At 37.8% G+C, this 27,210-nt stretch overlaps 1 protein-coding gene across 2 annotated transcripts in view; it reads right to left on the reverse strand.

Moving 5' to 3' along the window:
• The window catches only part of DCHS2 (dachsous cadherin-related 2), a 263,743-nt gene that overhangs the window by 147,372 nt on the left and 89,161 nt on the right, over positions 1-27,210 (reverse strand). For both annotated transcript variants that reach the window (XM_009448442.4, XM_024356344.3), the window contains exon 2: positions 962-1,153. In XM_009448442.4, coding sequence (XP_009446717.3) covers positions 962-1,153 — 192 coding nt within the window. The remainder of the gene's footprint in view (positions 1-961; positions 1,154-27,210) is intronic.

Raw genomic sequence — 27,210 nt, forward strand, 5'->3', positions numbered from 1 at the left:
CTTCACTGATCAAGAATGGGCCAATGAGAACATCAGAAAGGATATAGGGTCAGCAATGTATTGAAATACATCAAATTTTTTAAAATCCAGGAATTTATACTCAAATTAGGAAAAAAACATTATTGTTTACCTTTGGAGATAATTAAGACAGCAAGTTACTATTAAAAAAAACTGGTAAAATAAAAACAAATAATCAAGCCTTATCCTGCAATTCCTGTATGAATTATACTTAAGAGTAATCAAATAGTTGTTGTGAGAACATTTTCCTTAGTTGAAGAATTCCAGATAATAAATGCAAAAGGAATAATAGAATTCAAAAGCTACCATTTTTCAACCTCTAAGAAAATAATGGTATGTGTCTGCTGATGCAATAAGAAGCAAATGGCATCACCTAAATGAATCTGAAAACAATCAGCTCTCTGTCTCTAATGCTAGTTTATAGGAAATAGAGGGAATGGAAGAACACAGTAAATGAATCCCAAGGATGTAATCAGCCACATTTAGCATGTGGAAAATCTACCGGACAAATGACTTGGTTTTTTAAAAAAGCCATAGGAGAACAGGTAAGAGGCCTGACTGTTACAGATGGAAACTTAAAGAATATATCAATCAAATCAATTGTGAACTTATTTGGATCTTCATTCAAAGAAACCAACTATAAAAGACATGTTTCGATAATCAAGAAAATTTAACATAGAAAGGATATAAGATATCATTAAAGCATTATTATTAATGTTTTGTAGTTCTGTGTTTTTGAAGTCATTTTTAGAGATATTCTTGAATTATTTATGGGTGAAATAACATGCTGGATATTTGCTTCAAAAAACTTCAGCAAAGGAAAGAGGTAGTGACACATGAAATAGAATGACCCAATTGTTGATCATCATTGGTCCTCTGTGATGCATACACAGTGGCTCACTTGTGATTATGTTTAAAATAAACTTCATACATAAAAACTTACCCCATCCTTAGCTTTCACCAGGAGATCATAGGTAGCTGGATCCCTTTCCCTGTCGATATCTTGAGAAACACAGATTTGCCCATCATGAGGGTCGATCCGGAATGCCTGAGGTGCTTCATAGCTCAGGAATCCATCATAAAGAGAATATTCAATAAAGCCATAGAGTCCTGAATCTGCATCAGAGGCTGTCACCTGTGAGACAGGAGGGTGATCAGGAGGAAACAGAAATGCTAGCATTACTTTTCAGTCAGTCATGAATTATTAAAACAATTTGCACAACCACATAACCCCCATAGCTATTCACAAAGCCTAGGCTTTGGTTTCATATCTCTCTCCTCGCTTACCTTCTGTGATAATTCCCCCTTCACTTTTCTCCTTTCTTTGTGAGTTCTCCTTTTCAATATCTCTTGCCCACTCCTATCTTTTCAGATGATCTCTGAAAGTTTGAGGTCCCTAAGGACCTTATTTCATTCACTTATAGTCTTCTTATTTCATTCACTATACGTAACTAATCTCATCCAATCTCAAAGATTTAAGAATACCCATAGGATTAAGGACTTGACAGCCAAGCTGTTGATTCCCTCTCATACCTAGGCCTTCAAGTGATAGGCTTGATGCCCTCCACCTTTGAGAGCAGCAAGGGGAGGGCCAAGAAATCAAGACAGTAAATGCCACCATTACTAGAAACCCAATCCCAGTGACAGAATTCACACTGGAATGTGAGAGTTGAGTCTCCCTGGCCAGCTTTCCTTCTGGGAGTAATGTCTCAATCAGGGCCCTGCACAGTGGTGTAGCATTCAGTCTTCAGGTGCCTGTAGGTACATGGGGAATGAAATCCAGCCCATGCTGTGCTCACCAAAACAGGCACAAACACTGACATGCCCAGAGGAAAAGGCACCGTCTTATTTTGCCATACGTACCACTTATGTTACCAGCAATCCTGTGCCTGATAGAAAAGATGAAGCAAGTGAAATTATGAAAGCACTTAACTTATTTATACTAACTGTGGGAGTATATAGTGAGAAATACAACAGGCTCTATAGAACTCAAAAAATTCTCAAGCTCATAGGCTCATGATAGATAATGCTTTTAATTTACAACCCAACTAACAGTAAGAGCAAACACCTACATAGCACTTACAATAAAAGCAGCACTTTAAGGGAAGACAGAAAGAAAGAGAGGAAAAGAGGAGGAGGGAAGGAAGGAAGGAAGGAAGGGAGGAAGGAAAGAAGGAAGGAGGGAGGGAGGGTGGGAAGGATGGAAGGAAGGAAGGAAGGAAGGAAGGAAGGAAGGAAGGAAGGATTCCATGCTACAGAACACGTACTCTTATAAGAGCTTAAAGTACATCACATACTTACAACCTATAGGTACTAACGTTCACTCTTCAGATCAGACAAGTCAGGCTCAGAGAGTTTATGTAACGGGCCAAAGGTCACATAACGAATAAGTGTCAAAACTGAAATTCTTATCCATACAATTGGCAGCAGAGGGCATGCTCTAATGACCATGATCTATGTGCTGCCTCCCAAGTCTGACACCTTGTCATATAATCCTTTATTTACAGAAAAATCAGACCCCAAATCTCCTGACCTTCCTCTGATGCAGAATGTGCTAGATTATGTGTAGCACCATTCCAAGTAAATGTTTACCCCAGGTATATGTTGTTTCTCACCACAATATCATTAACATGAAGAAAGGCAACTAGTAGCAGTGCCTGTGCTCTTAAGTCTTAGCTGAACCTTCTATTCCATGTGATCAAATTCCAAATGGGTTCCAGAAAGCAGAAATATAAAGTGATGACAATTGGAAATAAAAGAGAATTAAGCAGATTAATTCAGAAAGTCCAACTTCCCACTAATGGACATCACAGAAAAAGAGAAGAGAAAACAGATAAAATGGAAAAAAAAGGAGCAAAGGAGCAGCTATTTCTTTGGTTCACAAGGACACATACATGCAAGGTCCCCAAAGTCACTCTGACAGGGAAGGAGAGAGATGGAAGAGGCATTCTGGCTTTTAACTTCTTCGGCCCAGAAGCCGTGCTCAACTCACATTCCACTGGGCAGAACCAGTTATATGTCCCCAGCTTAGCTGCAAGGGAGGCTGAGAAAAGGAGAGGAGCATAAGGATATTTGGTGCATACAAATAGTCTTCATCATACATATCATTTAGTCTAGAATATGTGAAGACAGGCATATAAGATTATGTAGGTCTCCAAGTAGATGTAGTGAAACTTAAGCAAGAGGAAAGTTATACCCAGAAATGGCTACCCAGTGCCACTCTACTATAGATTTAGTTTTGGAAAATAATTCTGGCTGTCTTGCATATATTTGTAAGGCTTTTAGGAGGGAGGCAAAAATAAAAGACAATTTCATCACCTACAATATTTGTGCTCCTATTATACTCATTTAACTCTGGACTGAAAACAAAATAATAAGCTTTTCATCAATATAATATACATGCAGGAGCTACAACTTAATTACAGTACTTCCCAAATAAAGCTTCATCCTGACAACATGTTCAACAAAGTTCTCAATAAACCTTCTCCTTCATCCTGTTCCATCTTGAGCATATAACCAGAATGTGACTTTTGGAGCTATTTTGAAGTAGTCTAGCTTAGTGGTTCTCAACTAGGGACAAGTTTGCCCCCCAAGAAGACATGTAGTATGTCTAGAGACACTTTTGGTTGTCACAACTGGGGAAGGGTTTCTACTTTCATTTAATGGGTTAATTTAATGGGTTAATTCGAGAGATACTGCTGCAATGTATTATATAACATCCTACAATGCATAAGATAGACTTCACAACAAAGAATTATCTGACCCAAAATGTTAGTAGTGCCTAGACTGAGAAACCCTGGGCATGATGAAACTCCTACCAATTGGCAGTGTTATTTTCCTGCTTTGTCTATTTCTTAAACTGATGATACAGCCTTTAAATTTATCTTTTCTCTCATCTATCTCATATTCTGTAGCAAAATTATTCATCCTGTGCAACCATCTAACATATTTATAAGTTCTTCTCATCACTTCTTCTCATATTGTGATTCTTCTCATCAGTTGGGCTGAAGCAGGAAATCCACAAATTTCCCCAGTACAAAGAACTAAACTCCAAATACATTTGGTCTATTCTATTCTGACAGCTGTTAATAATTTAGAAGCTTCAAGTTCCTGAAGACACCAAACATATCTTCTAAAGCCATATGGTATTCTCAATAACTTTGGCTTCATTGAAAGACACATACAATGAACTTTTAAATTCTAAAATTCATTATTAGCCTTTAATAGTACATATTAATAAGTGATTCAGCTTATATAAAACAAATTTCCTTACTTCCATTTTCAAGACCTTTTTCTCATCTGGACTTTTGGCAAAGCAAAATGTAAGGAGACAAAAGTAGGATAAAAGTATTGATCTCAATTTATGTCAGCAATTCATATTCTGAGTTTCAGAATCGTAACATAAGAATGTTTTTCTTCCTGTTGTGACCAAAATACCTAAAAATACTGACCTAGTATTCTCAACAACATATCCCACCTACTGGGTCTTGAATGCCTAGAATTAATATTGGGTCTTGAATGCCTAGAATTAATATTGTGTCTTGAATGCCTAGAATTAATTTGACATCTTTCTAAGATTTATATTTTCCAATATCCATTGACTGACACATAAAATTTAGGCAAATTGAATAATAGAAAATGGAAATGGCTTTGTCAAAGCTTCAAGAGGAAATCTTGCTTAGTTAATAAGCTCCATGGGTCCTTTCTCCAAAGATGATTGTTTAAATTGAAGCAAGAGGCACCTGGCCAACTCTATTATTGCAATCTTATGGTGCTGATTGAGCATCAGAGGATATCTCAAGAGGATTTTATCCCTACGTCTACTTATTGAGCCACATTACGGCACTCTAAATAACATTCCTGTGTTCTTCATCCTCATCTCAATTTACCTATTTTAGACAGAGATGAATCTTATACTTTTTACTGTAAACTTCTTCCAACTCAGAATTGTTCTCCCCAAGTCTATCTTTCACAAGTTTGATGGAAACATTATAAAAATGCAAAATATCAATATTATTAAAATCCCCCTGATTCCATTGTTAGCTTTCTGAGATTTAAATAATTTTTATCAGACAAGGATATACACTTTCACCACTCCTATTCAACATAGTACTGGAAGTCCTAGCCAGAGCAATCGGGCAACAGAAAGAAATAAAAAGCATCCAAATAGGAAAAGAAGCCAAACTATCTCTCTTTACTGACAATATAATTCTATAGCTAGAGAATTCGTAAGACTCTGCCGAAAGGCTCCTGGAACTGATAAACAACTTCAGTAAAGTTTCAAGATATGAAATCAATATACAAAAATCAGTAGCATTCCTATACAGCAATAATGTTCAAGCTGAGAGCCAAATCAAGAACAGAATCCCATTTACAATAGCCAACAAAAAATAAAATACCTAGGAATAAATCTAACCAAGGAGGTAAAAGATCTCTACAAGGAGAACCACAAAACACTGCTGAAAGAAATCACAGATGACACAAACAAATGGAAAAACATTCCATGCTCATTGATTAGAAGAATCAATATTGTTAAAATGGCCAGACTGTCTAAAGCAATCTATAGATTCAATGCCATTCCTATCAAACTACCAATGTAATTTTACACAGAATTATAAAAAACCATTATAAAATTCATATGGAACTGAAAAAAATGTCCAAATAGTCAAAGTAATCCTAAGCAAAAAGAACAAAGTTGGAGGCATCACATTATCCAACTTCAAATTATACTATAGGGCTACAGTAACCAAAACAGCATGGTACTGGTACGAAAACAGAAACATAAACCAATGGAACAGAAGAGAGAACCCAGAAATAAAACATCACACCTACAGCCATCTGATCTTTGACAAAGTTGAATAAGCAATAAGGAAAGGACTCCTTAATCAATAAATGGTGCTGGGGTAGCTGGCTAGCCATATACAGAGGATTGAAACTGGATCCCCACCTTTCACCATATACAAAAATTAAATGAATTTTAATTTCAACTAGATGAATTTTAATTTTAATACACAATAATTCACAATATACAAATATTTAAATGGATTAAATATTTAAATGTAAGACCTCAAACTATAAGAATCCTAGAAGAAAACCTAGGAAACAACATTCTGGACATTGGCCTTGGCAAAAAATTTATTACTAAGTCCTCAAAAGCAATTGCAACCAAAACAAAAATTGACAAGTGGAATCTAATTAAACTAAAGAGCTTCTGCACAGTATAAGAAAATCCCAACAGAGTAAATAGACAACCCCTCAGAATGGGAAAAAATAATCACAAACTATGTATCTGACAAAGGTCTAATATCCAGAGTCTATAAGGAACTTAAATAATTCAACAAGCGAAAAACAAATAACCCCATTAAAAAGTGGGCAAAAGACATTAACAGACACTTCTCAAAAGACGACATACAAGCAGCCAAGAAACATATGAAAAAAATGCTCAATATCACTAATCATCAGAGAAATGCACATCAATACCACAATGAGATGTCATCTTGCACCAGTCAGAATAGCTATTATTGAAAAGTCAAAAAATAACAGATGCTGATGAGGCTATGAAGAAAAGCAGACACTTAAATACACTTTTGGTGAGAATGCAAATTAGTTCAGCCACTGTGGAAAGAAGGATGGAGATTTATTAAAGAACTACCATTCGAACAATAATCCAATTACTGAGTAAATATCCAAAGGAAAATAAATTATTCTACCAAAAAGACACATGCACTTGCATATTCATCACAGTGCTATTCACAATAGCAAAAACATAGAATCCACCTAGGGACCCATCAATGGTGGATTAGACAAAGAAAATGTGGAACATATGCACTATGGAATGCTACACAGCCATAAACAAGAAAAATATCATGTCCTTTGCAGAAACATGAATGCAGCTGGCTGCCATTATCTTAAGGGAATTAACACAGGAACAGAAAACCAAATACTGCAGTTCTCACTCATAAGTGGGAGTTATGGGTATAAAGATGGGGACAATAAACACAGGAAACTACTAGAAGGGGGAGGTTGGAAGAGGGTTGAAAGTCTACCCATTGGTTGCAACGCTCATTGCCTGGGCGATGGGATCAATTGTACCCCAAACCTCAGCATCACACAATACACTCACATGACAAATCTGCACATGTACCCCTTGAATCTAAAATAAAGGTTGAAATTACAAAAAATAAAGTAAAATACAAATAAATAATTTTTATTACTTCCTTCATATTAACATCTAGGTAAGAATTCCTCCCTATGAATGTGTCATGAAGACAGGAGACAAATTGAAATCACTGGCCCTTGAAGGCATGTTTCCATGGTTTTTGGATGTTCTACAAGTGGAATGGATCTGCTTACATCCCACTCATCAGGATAATAGGGCTTCCTCCCCTTCAACATCAGTGGTCAGTCCAGCCATTTATATCAGCCAGACTCCACCCAAAAGGCATGATGTAACAGGGTTGGCCATAATTCCTCTGTCTACTCCTAAAAAATTGTACACTCAACTCAGCAAAATTTGTGAAAAAAAATAAAAACGTCTCAGAGCCCAGTAAAAAAGAGCAATAAAACAGGAGTTCTAGTGGAAAAAAAAATAGCAGCACTTAAGATGAAATTCAAAATGAAATAACCCACTTTAATTTTTTTCTTATTACAATTTCCAGTTTTTCTATCCATGAGCATTTAACAATTTGTTTGAAGAAACAAAGTTATTAACACAACACACACATAGAACTTTACATAGAAAAGAAGAAAAAAATCATTAAATAACGTTTTACATTTGAAGCACTGGACAACCACTGATCCTGCAGCTGAAATAGGACTATAATATTCCAGTGGAACTTGGAATCAGCATTGGGGCCCACAACTAATGCAAGTATGCCACTCTCTGAACACCACTTGGCAAGTTCACCAAGTTCCAAAGTCTAATGATCGAGGCTTGATCTTTATTTTCTGAATTATTTGGCAGCCTTTCACACAGCTAGTCATTGCCTCCTTATTGAAACACATCCTTCATCAGACACCATGTTATGGCCCTCCTCCTCATGCACCACCTTACTGACCTCACCTCAGTTTCCTTCACTGGTTTTGTGTTCTCTTCCTGGCTTCTGAACACTATAGCACCCCAGAGCTCAGTCTCGGGACTACCTCTTTTCAATCCACACTGACTGCTTGTAGGGGACTGAATGCTGGCCTCCAAAAAACCTCTGTCAATGTTCTAATCCCCAGAACCTATGACTATTCTCTTATTTGATAAAGTAGTGAGTACTACCTTATATGGCAACAGACATGATTAAGTTGAGGATTTTGAGAGGAGAATCTTATCCTTGCTTATCTGGGTGGGTCCTATATCCAACAAATGTCCTCACAAGAGATAGACAGAGGAAGGTCTGCCCAACAGAAGAGGAGGAGGCAATGTGACCAGGCAAGCAGAGATTAAAGGGATGTGGCCACAAGTCAAGGAACACCGACAGCCACCAGAAGCTGGAGGAGATAAAGAATGGATTGACCCCAGAGCCCCCAGAAGGAGCACAGCCCTGCTGGATTGCAGACTTCTAGTCTCCAGAACTGTGTGAAAGAATAATTTCCGCTGTTTTTTTTAATATGGAAATGTTTTTTATTTTTATTTTTATTTTTATGATACTTTAAGTTTTAGGGTACATGTGCACAATGTGCAGGTTTGTTACATATGTATACATGTGCCATGTTGGTGTGCTGCACCCATTAACTCATCATTTAACATTAGGTATATCTCCTAATGCTATCCCTTCCCCCTCCCCCCACCCCACAACAGGCCCCAGTGTGTGATGTTCCCCTCCTGTGTCCATGTGTTCTCATTGTTCAATTCCCACCTATGAGTGAGAACATGCGGCGTTTGGTTTTTTGTCCTTGCAATAGTTTGCTGAGAATGATGGTTTCCAGCTTCATCCATGTCCTTACAAAGGACATGAACTCATCCTTTTTTATGGCTGCATAGTATTCCATTGTGTATATGTGCCACATTTTCTTAATCCAGTCTATCATTGTTGAACATTTGGGTTGGTTCCAAGTCTTTGCTATTGTGAATAGTGCCCCCAATAAACATACATGTACGTGTGTCTTTATAGCAGCATGTTTATAATCCTTTGGGTATATACCCAGTAATGGGATGGCTGGGTCAAATGGCTTTTCTAGTTCTAGATCCCTGAGGAATCGCCACACTGACTTCCACAATGGTTGAACTCCATCTCCAGGCTGGAGTGCAGTAGCACAATCTCGGCTCACTGCAACCTCCGCCTCCTGGGTTCAAGCGATTCTCCTGACTTAGCCTCCCAAGTGCAGAGACTACAGGTGCAGGCCATCATGCTCGATTACTTTTTTCTTTTTTTTGCATTTTTAGTAGAGATGAGGTTTCACCACGTTGGCCAGGATAGTCTCGATCTCTTGACCTCGTGACCCACCTACCTCAGGCTCCCAAAGTGCTAGGATTAAAGGTGTGAGCCACCACGCCCAGCCCAATTTCTGCTGTTTTAAGCCACCAAATTCTTGGTAATTTGTTACTGCAGCCCTAGGAAATTAACACACTCCCTGAGTGGTCTGACCAGCCCACGACACTACACCAATCTCTGTGCCAATGACTCCCCAATTCTAAATCTCCATCTGGGCTCCAGACTCTGCATCCTCCTATGCCAACTCACACCTCACACGTCTTAAGTGACTAATTGGCATCTCAAATGCAACCTGCTCAAAGGGAACTCCTGATTCCCACCCCACTCCACCCCACAGTCTGCTACCCTCCCGGTCTTTTTAGTGAATGATACTACCATTCACTTTCTGCTACACACAGTCAGAGAGATACTGTCTAAAATGACACCAAATCCTATTACTCTCTTGCTAAGAATCTTTCAACAACTTCCCATCCTACCCAACATAATCCAAGTCTTTAATCTGACCCCTGGCTACTTCTCTGACCTCATCCTCCACTCCTGTCCGACTCTCTCACTCCCCTCTGGACACAGCGGTCTCCTCGACAGTCCTGGAAAACACTGGCTTGTTCCCACCTTAGGGCCTTGTACTTGGTGTTCTCTGTGCCTGCAAGGCCTTTCCTCCAGCCTTTAGTATAACATGCTCACATCTCTTTACTCTTTGTACCCCTAATCAGACAGGCCTTGACTGATGCTCTAGTCAAGAGTCACTTTACCTCTGTCTCACCTTTTTTTTTTCTTAACCCTGCTTTGCTTTCTTCAGAGAACTTATCTCCAAGTTATGTTGCATTATATATTTTTATTTATTTGTATATTGATAATAACATGTCTTCCCCACTGGAATTTAAGCTTTGGGACAACCATTACACTGATCTCGCCCCACCCCTAACCACCCCTGCTGCAACTCCAGCAGCCATAGCACTGGTGCCTAGTTCATACTGAGGTGCTAGAAATGTTTGTTGCATGAATTAATGAATCTAATACTGTGTATAGGATACAAGCACGTTTAAGAAATAAACTTTATGACTATTCTCTCTATTTGCCCTTCAGAGGAAACACATAAGAACAAGATGGTTCGTGACACTCATCAAACACTCATTGAGAAATAATATTTTTACTCATAAAACACTATCTATTAACAAAGCTATATTATCATACAATAAGATCCATAATACTTTTTCAAAGCCACTAAATACTACAACTAAAATCAGCTAGGCAAAAAGAAAACAAAGCTATCTCAAAGCATGTGGAACTATTAAGATGTTGGAATCAGAACATCTTTTAAAAGGTTTTACCTTTTAAAATGTATGTTAAGAGAGACTCTCACAGCTATTAGATGAATAGGCTGAATACATATCCTCAAGTTACAGCCTGAAAAAGTTGATACAATAGCATGTTTTTATTGCCTTAATTGAAGAATGAGTTTAAGCAACCACGAATTCTACCACTTAATTATTGTCCTTTCTTCCTACCTCAAAAAAGCAGTCTAAGGAAATTTTGTGAAAGGAGACCAGTGGGGTTTAGGGGAATGGAAAGTAACTTGTCCTATAAGGTGTTATAAAATAAACAATTAAAATAGTGTGATCTAATAAAAGAATTGGCAGGCAGATCAATAGAACACAAAAGCAAGACCTGAAACAGATCCTACTAAAACTAAAAGTGTATATAACAAAGAAAACCACTGAAGAATGTGGGTTTATTCACATAAATTGCTAAAAAAATTGGCAAAGTACATGAGGAAAAATCAGGATTGATATTAACCTCAGACCAAAATAGATTCTACACCAATATGTTAAATGTAAATAATGAAATCATTTAAAGTACAAAGAATATATAAAGAAATATTTGACTGATCCTTACATTGAAAAGAAATTTCAAAGCAAAGAAGAATTTCAAAATTAAAGCAGATCACAAGGGAAAAAGTCAACAAATTGACTACATAAAGGCTTAAACTCCATTATGTCAAAAATATACACAAAATATTAAAGGCAAATGAGGTATATCTGCAACAAATATATAGTAAAATGTTAATGTCCTTAATATAGAAAGAGGACTTCAAAGATAAAAATAATACAGATTTCCCAGTAAAAACAAATAGCCAAAGGACATGAACAGACAATTCATAGAAAAATATATTTAAGATATTCAACTTCACTTGTAATTAAATAAATAAAAATAAAATAATACTTTTGCCTTCCAAATTGGCAATCATTAAAATAATATATTAAGTTGTAGAAAGATGTATTAAGTATATGCTTATTCTTACAGCCCATCTGAAAAGTAACTCTGTGTTTACCACATATACATGTTAAACATTCTCCCAAATCTAAAAATATTCATCTCCTTTGACTCTGTTAGCATATTTCTAAGAATATACATAGAAAGATATTTGTATGAAAAACATATAATGTGGCATTATTTATTCTAAAACCCAAATGTCCAATCAGAAAAGAGTTGTTAAATAAATTAAAATTCATTCATAAGAGAGAATTCAATGTAGGCATGAAAATTGTATATTTAAAGACACAATAAAATGTCCAAAATATTGAGGTGAGTAAAAAAAAGAAAGGTAACTAAAAATTACATATAAAAATCCCATTTATGCAAAAAAAATTCAATGTATACAATTAAAAACTGAAAGGAAATAAGCAAAGGGTTAAGTGATTTAATGTGGGGAATAGATGATTTTTTTTATTCCATTAATTTCTTTCCCAAATTTTCAAAAATAGATGTAATTTTTTTTTTTTTTTTTGAGATGGAGTCTCCCTCTGTCGCCCAGGCTGCAGTGCAGTGGTGCAATCTCGGCTGACTGCAACCTTTGCCTTCTGGGTTCAAGTGATTCTCCTGCCTCAGCCTCCTGAGTAGCTGGGATTACAGGCGCACATCACCACGGCTGTCTAATTTTTTTTATTTTTAGTAGAGATGGGGTTTCACCGTGTTAGACAGGATGGTCTCGATCTCCTGACCTCGTGATCCACCCGCCTCGGCCTCCCAAAGTGCTGGGATTACAGGCGTAAGCCACTGCGCCCGGCCAAATACATGTAATTTTATGGAAACATTATTATGAAAAAGAAGATGAGCATCAAAAAATATTAATCCTAAAAAGAAATTGTATTTGATAGGCATTGGCCGTCTGTCTATTGAACTATTATGAGTGCAAATTCACAGTACTGGGTTCTTGAAGACCCACTACAGCACGGATGGGGAGGAGTCACAGGGCTGAAGGCATTACTGATGTCTAAACCAGGGGTGAGCAAGGGCCGGACAGTAAATATTTTAGGCTGCACAAGCCATAAAGCCTCTGTTACAACTACTCAACTCTGCCATTTTAGCATGAAAGAGCCGTGGACAATAAGTAAATGAATGGCTGTGTTCCAGTAGACACATACCAATATTTGAATTTCATGTCACTTTCAATTGTCATGAAATATTATTTCTCTCTCTCTTTTTTCAACCATTTAAAAATGTAAAAACCATTCTTAGCTTTTGTACCAGGTGGTACAAAAACAGACAGGAGGCTGGATCTGGCCCATGTGCCATGGTTTGCTAACCCCTGATCTAAAGCATAAGAAGTAATCTTTAGAAAAACAGAGTCAACACTTCAGGCCCAGGAATACCACTTCAGAATGACCTCAGTCCAGTGCATATCAGGGGCTTGTTTGACATCCTGGATTTGAGCTGGTCTCACAGACAGGTTTACTCTCCATGTATTGCTGTCTCCATGTTCTATTCCTAAAGACAAAGGTTATATATATATATATATATATATATAACCTTTTTTTAAAGGACCTAAACTATTTGACTTCAAAATGCTTTCACTGAGTGAAATTTTTATATCATGACTGTATATTTTACAAAAATTTCATTTTAATCGTTTGTCTTTGGAAAAACTAAAACAGAAAATGGATTTATTACAGGATCCAGTAATTCTTTTATCAAGATCCTTTTAACTTTAAATCTAATCACACTCCATGACCCCCACCCCTCCTCGAAAAACACACACACAAATCAAACAAAACAAAAACCTCTCCATGGTACCTATGCTAAAAGGAATTGAAGGAAGTTAAAGTTAGAGGAATAGAGTGTCTGCACAGGAGCTCTCATTCCAGAGCTCCTCTCTACCAAACACCCTGTTTCAATAAGGCCTTGTCTGCCCTCACAGGTAAGATACTCATCTTTAAGAGAATAATTAATTTATATTTATGGCATAAAAATTAGGTTGCTGGTAGCTGATCCACAGACTGGCACTTCAATATCTTTTTAGATTACTTGCTTTTGAGTTATTAAATTATTTCAGTGAACTGACCTAGGCATTGATACTCTTTTTTTTTATTATTTTTATTTTTTTTCTTTTACTATTATACTTTAAGTTTTAGGGTACATGTGCACATTGTGCAGGTTAGTTACATATGTATACATGTGCCACGCTGGTGCGCTGCACCCACTAACTCGTCATCTAGCATTAGGTATATCTCCCAATGCTATCCCTCCCCCCTCCCCCCACCCCACAACAGTCCCCAGAGTGTGATGTTCCCCTTCCTGTGTCCATGTGATCTCATTGTTCAATTCCCACCTATGAGTGAGAATATGCGGTGTTTGGTTTTTTGTTCTTGCAATAGTTTGATACTCTTAATCCTGTGGCCAAAGAATATATCGAAATACTTGTAGCAATTGTAAGTAACTGGCTGACTAATGCTCAAAAGTTACCTCACTTTTCCCATCACTAAGTCATTCACACACACACACACACATGCACACACACACACTAGCCCAAATACACCTACATCATCTTTCATTTCCAGATACTCCTGAAAAACAAGTTATGACGCCTACTTTCCCAAGTTCTTACTATACGACTTCAAATTCTCTTTTTAACTGTTTATTATTAGCATTAACAGTGTTAGTAACAAGTGAAGTTCTCTTAGTTCTGGTTCATATGATCATTTGTCATGTACAACTCTAACTATTCAGGACAACAATCATTTTCAAATACATTTGTACTATTCTTCATCACCAAACAATAATAAAATAAAGAGAAAGAAACCATATGTAAACAACAAAGCAATCCATGACCGAATATTTTCATAGTATTCTTACAGGTATCTGGAAACACACAAAAAGTATATGATCAGAAAATATTATTTATCCAAAAATGAATTTGGATTACAAATACTACATGTCTATCATAGATATTGATAACGTCTAATACCATAAAACTTTAAATGACAAACAAATTCATGAGAGGATCCTAGCTAAGTATTTCTTCCAAGGCTTTATTTCCCTGAAGCTCAGAAGTAAATTCTTTGGCCAGTATGAATCCCATATGTAATTTAGCAGAAGGAACAGACTTATAAAAGCTGATACTTATTTTTAATTTTTGTTCTTACTTCTAAGATTTCACAATGGAATTTATTTTCACATAGACCTCATATACACAGGCATCAGTACTTTCAAACTGCTGAGTAAACATCTTCTTTTCTCCGTCTTCATTCTCTGATTTCGTTATCTCATCCAGTCTCATGATTTTAAATATCTCCTATATGAGGGTAGCTTCAACTTCATGTCTCTGGCATGAACCCTTTCCTTGTGCTACAGGTTCACATATGGAAATACCTCCATGACTTTCCACTTGCAGCATAAAGAAAGCGTTCAAAACTAAAAATAGGCAGATCAGAGAGTCACTGATGCTGAGTTTGCAGGAGGAGGCAAAGTGCTGAAGGAGAAGAGGAAGAGTTAAAAAGACTGAGGCAAAGGAGTGCTTCTCTAGGAGAGGGACCATATGCAAATGGAAACAAAAGTCCAGGCAAAAAGACAAGGCGATGGGCAACTGGGCCAGCCAACCTCATCTGACATCTCAACACCCTCTCGACACCTTATGGGTTGGATTGTATTGCAAGAATCCAAAGTAAAAGGTGACTTTCAATGTTTTGGGGGTTCTGTGTGTTCCCAGCAGAGGAAGAAAACAAGATATTGTTCTCCCTGCAATCACCTGTACTCCATCAATGTGAACAGCAGGAGATGAAGGCGATGGGCCACGTGATGGCCCTGACCTGCTGAAAGCTAAAGCTCAATTCCTTTTGACCAATATTCTAACTCAAGATAGAAGACCATTGTGCAGACTTACATAAATGTTACTCTTCCCAGAGAAAATAAAAATCTGAATAACATACCCCAAACTACTAACAGGTGTTCTCTCTTGGGGTACAATCATGGGAAAAGTTAACTTATAAAATGACACCGTTTTGTAAACAATGTTTTACACTGAGCCTGATTTACTTTATATACGCCAAAAGCTTCCACGCGGTATGATTGTTAAGGGCCAGCCTCTTCCCACTCCACCCACAAAGATACCTTGAAATGCCCATGAAGTCCAGAGAGGAGAGCTGGTTGTTGATTTTTTTTCCAAGCGATTCACATTTAAGCATCTCCCTCTTTTTTGGGAATGAGTATCATAATTCAGAATCATTTGACTTTTATCTTTTAGCTGTACCTTCCCATATATGTTTTGTAAAACAAACAGATACCCGGAATTTATGCACAGAGGTCTTCCCAGTGGAAGGATGCATTCCCAGATATAAACATGAACAGGTGCACTCTAAACTCAAGGGAAACCCATCGTTTTAAAAAAATATATAATGAAAAAGACAAAGAGTAGGGAGGCAAAGTGAGTAAGTTCACAATATAACCTTAAGGGCTGTGATTTCCAATATGGACTGTGACTGACTGCACTATAGCTAACTGCTTCAGTTTTCACACCTGCAAAACGGTCATAGTCACAATGGGCAAATATTAAGGTTTGGAAACCTATTCTCAATTTAGCAGCTTTGCTTCATGGAGGAAAAGAGAAAACCATGCACATAGATCTAACTATGGAAGTGTGGGATGCACTGTTTTGTATATCAGCTCCCAATACAATCACTTTTACAGAACTGTATATTTATTGTAAATGTACTATTTAGGGGACTTCTTATTACATTTTAGAGTCCCCTTTATAAAGACTTACAGGAAAAACATTTCCTCAGGGCTTAGTGTCAGGGAAAGTCAATGCTGCTTCTCTTGATCAGTTAGGAATGTTTCTAACTTGGGGACTGTATGAGTCTTATCACTTCATCGAGGCAGCTTTAATACATGTGCATAATCTTGCATAATCCACTTCCATGTACTAAGGCTTCCTGATTTCATCTCACTATTCCACTTGACTTTTTTCCTGATTTCTTTAATTTTATCTTCATCTTACTGAGTTATTGTAGTTTTGTTAGTAGCTCATATTATATTTTTAAGTAGATGGATAATAAAATACATTAACTTAACAAATGGTATCCAACAGAAATGGATGTTACAAGCATACAGCTATATGATTAATACCTGATTAAAGAATTTAAACCTAGGAAATGTTTTCAGCCCAGAAGAGACCAATAGATAACTCTAAATATGCCACTAAAATGAATTATGTGCAAAGCCCATTCCTTGCAAGTTAGAACTTCTACATGTTGATTCAAGTCCCATTCATATGGCTCTTCAACTAATCTCTCAGTGTTCCAAGTCAATGATTGGGCTTGAAAGCTTTTGGTTGGGGGAAAAAAATGGGCTTCATATTTTAACACATACGGAGTTAAGACAAAGACAGTATGGAGATATAAAGTGATTCTTTTAAAAAGATCCTCTTTATGTAATAGTTTAATCAGATGTTTTATTTCATGGTGTGATAGTCACAATGTCTTCAACATCCCAATGTCATAAGTGCTGCCTAAATTCTGGCTATGTCCAAAAGGTACTTTTAAGGCAAAAAGCAGGATTTTCCTGCCAAGGTACCCTATAGAATGTTTCATTATGTCATATGCTAGTCTAATCTCTACAGTCTTCCAGAAATGTCCCACCAGTCCACTCTTTCGCTGTTTCAGCCTGACTTGGACATGCTCTTGTCCATGATCCTGAAGTCTAAGATGTGCCACATCACCACTCCCAACAGCATGTCCAAAGACTCCCAGAATTAATTACATTATGTCCTGATGGTGTCTGTCTCTACAAGGATGAGGACTAACTCTTAAGGTGACTTTATTCTCAGGCAGGTACAAACCATCAAGTAATAATATTTATGTATATAAATATTTATGATGCACATATGGGATAATTCCTCAGTCTCAGACACATCCATACTCAAGAATTCAAGGAATCAATCTAAGTAAGATCTATCATGCAGTTAAAAACACCATTGACAAAAACTAAAATTTTACACATCCATTGGATAGATTCTCTCTCAAATCTGTAATCACAGGTAAAGAGGAGGTGTGGAGCGGAAGGCTAGGAGAGGACCCATCACAGTTCTCTTCTGCTGCTTCATAACTGTTATTAATGAGGGAGTCACAGTCCAGGGAGGCCTCAGGGTCACCAATAATCTTACTCTAGGCCAGACTGACAACACCGTACAGCAAATTTTTATTCTTGAAATGCAATGAACTTAATTCAGCACTATTCTGCTCATACAGAATTGAAATGTCAAGGTCAGTGCAAAGGGATTACAGCTGGTCGTTAGGCACAAGGCCCCCCTCAGGAGTCAGACAGGTTTTGGACTCTGGTTTTCCCTCTTAGCAGCTATGTGACCTTGGACAGTAACTTAACTTCTCTGTGCTTCAATTTTGTAGAAACCGAATAACTCATCTCTAGGCATTCTCTTGGTTACAAGTAACAGAACATCCAACAGGAATATCTTAAACAATAAGGACATTTATTATCCCTCTTTGTCAAGATCTGGGCAGTGGTGGGGTGGGCAGTTCCAAGACTGGTTAATTCAGTAGCTCAATAATCCTATCAGGGTTCTAGGTCCTTTATATCTCACTCCTTCCACTCTCTGACCATGCTTGATGCATTGGCTTATCCTCTTTAGCCTGGTCCTCAAATTGGGCCAAGTTGCTGTTTGGTGCTATACATCACTTGCCAATGACAATATCCACAGATAGAAAGGACAACATATTTACCTTGCATCCATATTTTAGAGCAAGAAAACTCTTCTCATAAATTCTCAACAATGTTTCCCTCAAGTCTCAAAACTGCATGGCCTTTCCAGGCCTAGCCAATTACTTGGCAAGTCAAATTAGACCACTATGATTTGTTTATACCAATTACAATTCACTCCAAGTGGAGGGACTGAGAATGAGCCAACCAGAACGTGCCCATTTGGAGAAAGGTGAAAAACAATAGGGACTCTGTAGCAAAGACAAAAGGCGTGAGACTGTAGGACAGGCAACTACTAGATCTGCCACTATCTTCTTGAAGCTATTTTGCGTTTTAAATGAGATAATCTGTGTAAAGCTCCTAACACAATGCTTAGCCACTAGTGCAGAGAAGTAAAAATATGTTAGCTGTTTATATCATTAAGGGCATTATTAATAACATCATTAAGTATGAGTACCACATAGTCTTTCCACAACGTTCATAATCCGTTTATTTAAACACTTAACACCTGCTTGGTCACACTCCACCTGGAGAATCTGATGAACTTTTCTGCCAACCTAGCATGCAGCTACAGGTGTGTGCCTCTGCAGTGACCATGCACACACATTTTTCTATACTGTTTTAGCTGAAGGTTCTTGGCCCTCTGAATGCCATCTAGCAGACTCTGGATTAAATCTTTAAAAAATGCTTCCTTATATAGGTCTTCCCACTGATCCTCCTATCTCCTGGATTGCTCCCCCATCACACTTGTGGTCTGCCTCCTGCCATAGCCCATAAGATCTACAAGGAGAGAGACCATCTCTGTATCCTTCAATGCTAGTTCCCACTGCCCAGTAGGGTTTTTGATTCAGCACATTGACCAAGTTCTATTTGTAAAACTGAGAATTTATCAACTTTAAATAATGAGTTAAAGCATTTTCAAAGCGCAAGCAAATTTTCTTTTCCAATGCAAAGTAGCTATAAGACTATTATATAAAACTCAAGGGTGGGTTTCTTGGAAAGCCCTCAAATATCCTTAGTGGAGAAAAGCAGGCAAGAAGGAAAGTAGACGAATGAATAAGAGGACAAAGAGGAATTATGGTAATAAGAGTTGCTAAGTAAGAAGAGGGAAGAAAACATAAGGTTTATTAACTCAACTTGTCTCTATGTGTGAACAGTATGCTAAGATATTCAATGTGCTTTCATTTGACTTAAAAAATGGAAGAGTTATTCAAGGGAAGAGTTCTTATTACCATTTTGTAGGTTAGGAAATTGAGCGAGGTAAACATTTGTCATTTCTGTGGTTATACAGCATCCTGAGTTTAGGAGAAGAAATTGAGCATGATCAGCTGAGGCTTTTCTGGGATTTTTCTTTTCAGATCTGGTCTGCCTTAAGAAGATTTGAACTCTTTCTTAAATGTAAGTCTTATGTCTTTCTTGTTCAATACTTTATTCTCAGCAGTAGAAGTGTACCTGGCACATTATAGGTACTCAATATATATAGAAGAAAAGAAGAAACAAAGGAAGGGAGGGAGGGAGGGAAAAATGGGAGATGGAAGGAAGGGTGGGGGAAGAAGGAAGGAATTGAACAATTTCTGATGTCTGCCACATGGTACAGGTTCTGCCCAGAAAAGAGAGGCCTTCAGTTGACCAGTAATTTTGTCTAATGCAAGGGTGGAGTATGAATAAGCCCACTTGGCCACCAATTAAAAGTCCATTCTCTAATCAGCTCTAACAGTACTGATGATGGCATTATAACTCCAATTTGTTGACACCTAAAATCTCTTAACTGGCTCTGAATTCAGGAAGGGAAAGAGTTTATTGAGCTCCCAATGCCAACACTTTGTGCTCAAAGTTTCAACGGTGTCTCTAACCTCCTTTATAGCCTATTCTCTTTTATTTTTTGCAACGTCTGTTCCTGCCAAAATACACAATCCACTGTTTCACACACTCCTCACTCCAGTGTTTGCCTCATGGTGTTCTCTTTGCATGAAATTCCATTTCCCACTCTACTTCAGTATAACAAAATGCTACTCATAATTCATTTATTTGAATACAAAGGCCCAATGCAATTTTTACCACTCCCAAAACTCTTCCCAGATGCCCGCAGCTGAGGTAATCTTCCCTTCCTCTGAATTCTCAGCGCTACTTCTCTGTATCATTCTGATAGTGACCATCTCCTATTTGATTTATTTATATATCCTAAACCTTCCTGATATAAATTCTTCAAACAGAATCTGAAGGAATTGGTAGGAATAATAGCCTAAGACAAGAAAGGCATCCTTGTTGAAATCAGCCTGAGCAAAAAGTAAGACCCATGAATGTCTAACTCATGTTCATGTGGAGTGCAGGAAGCACAGGGGCATGTAATATAAGCTAAGAGTAGAAAAGGACACTGCACTAATCTAATTATACTAATTCTAATGACAACAGAAAGCCAACATAAGTTAGCATGGGAAAGAGACATAAACAGTAATATGGGCAAACATTTATCAGGCTAAACAGATTCTTACATATTTGTCAAAATCTATTTCATTCACACATACCATTTGGGCTAAGACTTACTGAGTGATTGTTTTCTCTATTTCTGTTCTTAACTTCTTTTACAAATTAGGCCAAAAGTTTGAAGTAAGTTTAGTCTAGGTCTAGAATACCTATTCTGTATTTGAAAAGAGAGCCCATTTGTAGACCTGAACTTGACCCAATTTAGGATATGGGCTCAATTTAAGTAAAATATTGCATCATATTAAATTAAAAAGTTCACTTATACTTCTCATGCTTCTTACCAAATACTACTTGCTTTTTCACAAAACTGTGACACCCTTTAATTACAAGATACTGTGTCCCTGGTTTTTCTAGACAACAATCCCTCCTTAGTGGGTACCTTTTCCCTACTTTTTTAACCTGACTGTGCCTAACAGTCTGAGTTTTACCCATTCCATAGTTAATTCTCCCAAGGACAGGCAAAGAATTGACTTTTTACAAGTTCACTTTAAAAAATGGCACTTCCTGAGACCCAGATTTCCCATTTGTCAATGAATTCTGAAGGGCTCCTTTCAGAGCAACAGCTTCTCAAAATGAGGAGATGAGGGAGGTGGTTGAGCAGTAGTTTTTTCTTCTCTCTCATTCCCCCAAAAATGAATAATGAAAACCTGGCACAAAATCTCAGAATATCTGCTCATCTCTGTGTTGGGTAGAGTAAACCTACAAAGAAGGAAAATGGCAAGTGAGGGGAGAGTTTGAAGGCATAAAAAGAAAGAGTTAATAAATAGACCAAGGACTGAGACTGGAAAAGGAGACAATAATGGGCATGAAAGTAGATACACTTTGTTTTTGTTTCTGTTTTGGCTTTAAGGAGGGAAAAATACCATCTGGTACATGTTTATCTTCTATGTTTTCTAAGAGATTCTGAAATCTATGTCGCCATAAGGCCTTACACTATGATCAATGGATATTTGTTGATTTCATTTTAATTTCATTGAAATCAAGAATTGTACCCATAAATTCTCTCCATGCCCTTATAGGGGTAGAAAAGAGGAGTTTGAATCCTGGGTTCACCATGTACAAACTTTATCAAAGTTAATTAGCCACTTCCCAGGGTCGCAGCAAAGATTCAGTGAAATAATGTGCAGAAAGTGTCCAATGCCTGACATATATTAAGCACTCAATAAAACATAGTTACTGTTATTATTCTTGTTCTCATTTTCCTTCCAACTTCCCTGTCTTTACCGAACACAGCCCCAGCCCTTTGACTGTGACACTATGGTTCCATAATTCTCAACCACCACACCTCAACACATCATTGTTGGGATCAGCAATGAGGCATGCCTCAACTAATGTGCTTATGATATAGAATAACTTCCAAAATTTTTGAATGGTTTTTTGGAAAATAAATGTTATTGAATTCCTATCCCTATAAAGCTATCCCCATGATAATATCACTCTTAGTCATTTACATTCCAGTGAGCTCTCAAGTAGGACCTTCTCCCCCAAACTGCCCGCCCTAACCAATAAAGTCACATTTACTATATAAAGAGACTTAAGTCTCCATTCCTATTTAGAACTAAGATCTGAGTCTAAATCTGCATAAGCAAAAACTCACTAAGTTATTCTACTAAATAGAGGATTACAGGTCTATATCCCTCCGGCCAAAACATTGGCAGAGGCTTTAAAAGGACAGTTTTTTCTTTGACATGCTCAAATTCTTAGGCAGGACCCTGCTCCCCATCACCCCCGCCTTCTCACTAGGTCTAAGGGAAAATGGGAACAGTACGATCAGCACGAGCCCTCCGTGTCTGTGGGCTTTTTCCATGCCTCCAAAAAACATCATCTTAAGAGGAGGTTTGGAGTTTCAGGAACAATTTCATGATATCTGTCTTCTGGGAGAACTGGAAACAGAAACTGAGCTGTAAATGCTAGACTGTCATGCCTAAGAGCAACTTCCATTTTCCATTCTGGATTGGTTTTAAAATATGGTATCATTCCCAGAACCTTTAAGAATAATTCAACTTTTACCTACCCACCCTCTCCCTTTGCTTTTAATCGTTCCCCCAAATCAGATGCCATGCAAGAGTTTAACATTCAAATCTGCCAAAAAATATAAAAAACTAGTGAGTACAAATCTGTTAAGAGTTAGAGACAGTTTATGGAAATACATATTTTAAGTACTCTGCATTAAAAAGAAAGAGCACATTATCTGAGACATGCCTCACTGGTGACCCCAACAACGATGTGTTGAGGCGTGGTGATTCAGAACTACAGAACTACACAGTATGACCATAGAGGGCTGGAGGTAATGGCTAAAAACAGGAAAGTGGGAAGGAAAATGAGAACTGCGAATAATAAAGTAAGTTTCATTGAGTGCTCACTTGCAAGTGAACATCATCTTGTTTTTGTTTGGAGTTGCTATCTTTAATATTCCAAGGAAATACAAGACCAGCAGAGGGAGTTGGTGACAAAGGGATTCATGCACCAAAGCAGAATCCGAAACCAATGTTGGTCTATAGTGGCTGGGGAATAAAGAAAGTAAATTCCAGCAGCTCCGGGAACATTCTGCTGAGGTTTTCATAGAATTTCAAGTTGCTTCAGAACAGCAAGGGAAACCTAGGGGGATCCCTCGGGGAGCAAACGAATAGAGAGGATATGCTACGCTGCTGTGAATGAGCTGTGAGAGGGCATAAATCCATAGAGCATTTCGCTCTGTTCAAGCAACCCATGATGGAATCACCAGGATTCTTCACATATAAATCCAGAGTAAGATTTTCCTTTAAAAGTAAGTAGGCTTTCACGGCTGGGCGCGGTGGCTCATGCCTGTAATCCCAGCACTTTGGGAGGCCGAGGCGGGCGGATCACGAGGTCAGGAGATCGAGACCATCCTGGCTAACACGGTAAAACCCCGTCTCTACTAAAAATACAAAAAATTAGCCGGGCGTGGTGGCGGGTGCCTGTAGTCCCAGCTACTCGGGAAGCTGAGGCAGGAGAATGGCGTGAACCCGGGAGGCGGAGCCTGCAGGGAGCCGAGATTGCGCCACTGCACTCCAGCCTGGGCAACAGAGCGAGACTTCGTCTCAAAAAAAAAAAAAAAAAAAAAGGAAGGGCTAGTAAGACTAGCCCTTATTGTTTGATGATATAAGGACCCCTGCAGAATGTCTTTCCAGGGTCCTTCTCATCCAGGAAATCAGAAATGTACACTACACTCTTCAGTAACCACCCATCGACCCTCGCCCCCCATGCTGTAAGGGTGTTGAGTTATTTGATGATTAAATGAGAGTTGGATGCTACCTGACACCCTTGCAAATCAGAGTCCTCATACAACTAGCCTCGGTATAGTGACACTTTCAAAAGCAATAGGAACCTACTCTGAACACCAAAAAGAAGAATGCGGCTCTTCACTTCGGGTTTTCTTGAAGGGATAATGAGAATCTATATGCTGCTTCAAACAAATAAAACTTCCTTAAAATCTGCCTTAGACATCCTTCTCTTTCCTCTAAGGTTTCACACTCATGCTAGCTACAAAATCCCTCCCTCTCTCTCATGTAACGTTGCACACATTCGCTCTTTTTTTACCCTGTCCCACCAGTTTGCTCTCTGTCCACCTACTCCATGCTCCCAACTTGGGAACTGCCAACTGCATGCAGTTCCAGAAAATTAAGAAGTCCACTCTCTCAGCCAAGCCTTTTCTCATCACTTTCATTGCAGTAAATTTATATTCAGAGTTATGCAATGACCTTAAGGTATAGTTAGATGAGTTTTGAAATGTGTATGTGCAATCAACACACCAATCAAAATAGAGAACATTTAAATCAGCCCAGAAGGCTTCCTTGTTCCTCCTCCCAGTCACTCCCACGCCCCTAAGCAACCACAGCTTTCATTTCTATCACCATAGATTAATTTTGCTCGTCCTTAACTTTACATAATGAGATCACACATGTGCTTTTTTGATTCTTTTTTCATTCAACATAAGTTTTTTGAGATTCATCCCTATTGTTTCATGTTTTAGTAGTATTCTATTAACTCTATACACCATAATTTATTTATCCATTCACCACGGACATCTGTTATTTCCATTTTGGAGTGACTATGAGTGAAGCTGCCATGAATATTATCGCATGAGTCTTTTTGCAGACATGTTTTCATTTTGGGGGGGTAAAAATCTAGGAGCAGAATTGGAGGGTCATAGGGTACCCATCTAACTGCTACAGAAACTACCAAAACACTTCTAAGTATTTTACCAGTAACATATGAGTTCCAGCTGCTGCTCCACATCCTCATCAACATTGGTGTTATCAGACTATATTCTTCCAATATGTAGCAGGCCTTTTTGTTTTCTTAATGATGTCTTTTGATGAGCAAATTTTTTAAATTTTGATGAAGTTCAATTTTAGCAGTCTTCTTTTTCTTTTGTGGTCTGGGCATTTTGTTTCCTCTCCAAGAAATACTTTTATCTCAAAAACTGCACTGTCTCAAAAGTGCCAATGGTGGCCAGGTGTGGTAGCTCACGCCTGTAATCCCAGCACTTTGGGAGGCCAAGGCGGGCGGATCACTTGAGGTCAGGAATTCAAGACCAGCCTGGTCAACGTGGTGAAACCCCATCTCTATTAAAAATACAAAAAATTATTCTGGCATGGTGGCGCATGCCTATAGTCCCAGCTACTCGGGAAGCTGAGGCAAGAGAATCGCTTGAACCCAGGAGGTGGAGGTTGCAGTTAGCTGAGATCATGCAACTTCACTCCAGCCTGGGCAACTGAAAAGAAAAAGTGCAATGGTATTCTGCTGTGTTGTCTTCTAGAAGTTTTAAAGAAACTTTTAATCTTTGGGTCTATAAGCAATCTCAAATTAATTTTCATGTGCAGTGTGAGATTATAAAGTTTTTCCCCAAACAGATGTCCAATCATTCCAGAATGATTTATTGAAAAGACTTTCTTTTTACCACTAAATTGCCCTGGTACCCTTGTCAAAACTCAATGTGAGGATATCTTTCTGCACTCTAATTCTGTTCCACTGAATTATTTGTCTTTCTTAATGCTTATTCTGCACTCTCTTGATTAATATAGCTTTATACAAGGTTTTAAATCAAGTAGGGAAAGTTCCCCATCTCCCAACCCCCAAATGTTTGGCTGTCCTAGATCCACTATATTACCATATAGATTTTAGAATCAACTCACAACTTTTATAAAATAAGCTTGTTGGAAATGTCAATTGGGACAGTGATAAAGGTATAGATCAATTTGGGAAGTAGTGACATCTTAAAAGTACTAAGTATACCATATTAGTCTGTTCTCACACTGCTAACAAAGACATACCTGAGACTGGTATAAAGGAAGGAGGCTTAATGGACTCACAGTTCCACATGGATGGGGAGGCCTCACAATCAGGTCAGAAGGTGAATGAGGAGCAAAGTCCCATCTTACATGGCAGCAGGGACTTGCCTTGTCTCAAATGAGGGTTTGGACTTGGACTTCTGAGATAATGCTATAATAAGTTAAGACTTTGGGGAACTGTTGGGAAGGCGTGCTTTGTTTTGAAATGTGGGGACATGAGATTTGGGGTGGGGACACAGCCAAACATATACAATAATGCATGAACATTATATACCTCTCCATTTATTTAGATCTCCTTTATTTTCTCTCAGAAGAATTTTGTAGTTTCCAGTGTACAAGTCCTCGTGCATTTTATTAAATTTGTTCTTAGTTATCTGATTTTTGATACTATTTAACAACTCAATTTTTAAAATTTCATTTACTACTTTTATGCTAACATATAGAAAAACAATTTCTTGTGGTATATTGACCTTGTATCCTCACATTTTGCTAAATTCACTTATTTGTAAATTATTATAGATTACTTAGGCTTTTCAACATAATCATGTCATCTGTGACTAAAGATTATTTTATTTTATCCTTTCCAATATTTTGCCTTTTATTTCTTTTCCTTGCCTTACTATTCTGACAAGGACCTTCATATTACAATACTGATTAGAAGTGGTGAGAAAAGCACATTTTTCTTTTTCCTAATCTTAGGAGGAAAGCATTTAGTGTTTCATGTAAGTATAAAATTAGCTATAAATTTTGGGTAGATGCCCTTATTAGGTCCTATTTTCAGTTTGTTGACAACTGTTTTATTTTAATCTCAAATAAGTGTTGTTTTTTCAAATACTTTTGCTGCATTTATTTAGATTATTATATAAATTTTTCTCTTTTTTTCTAGTAATGTGGCTAATTTACATTGATTTTCAAATGTTGAACCACTTATATTCCTGGGATAAACTCCGCCTGGTTTTATGATCCTTTTCATACATGAATGG

The sequence above is a fragment of the Pan troglodytes genome, chromosome 3 (genome assembly GCF_028858775.2).
Source record: "Pan troglodytes isolate AG18354 chromosome 3, NHGRI_mPanTro3-v2.0_pri, whole genome shotgun sequence".
In the NCBI taxonomy this organism is placed as follows: Eukaryota; Metazoa; Chordata; class Mammalia; order Primates; family Hominidae; genus Pan; species Pan troglodytes.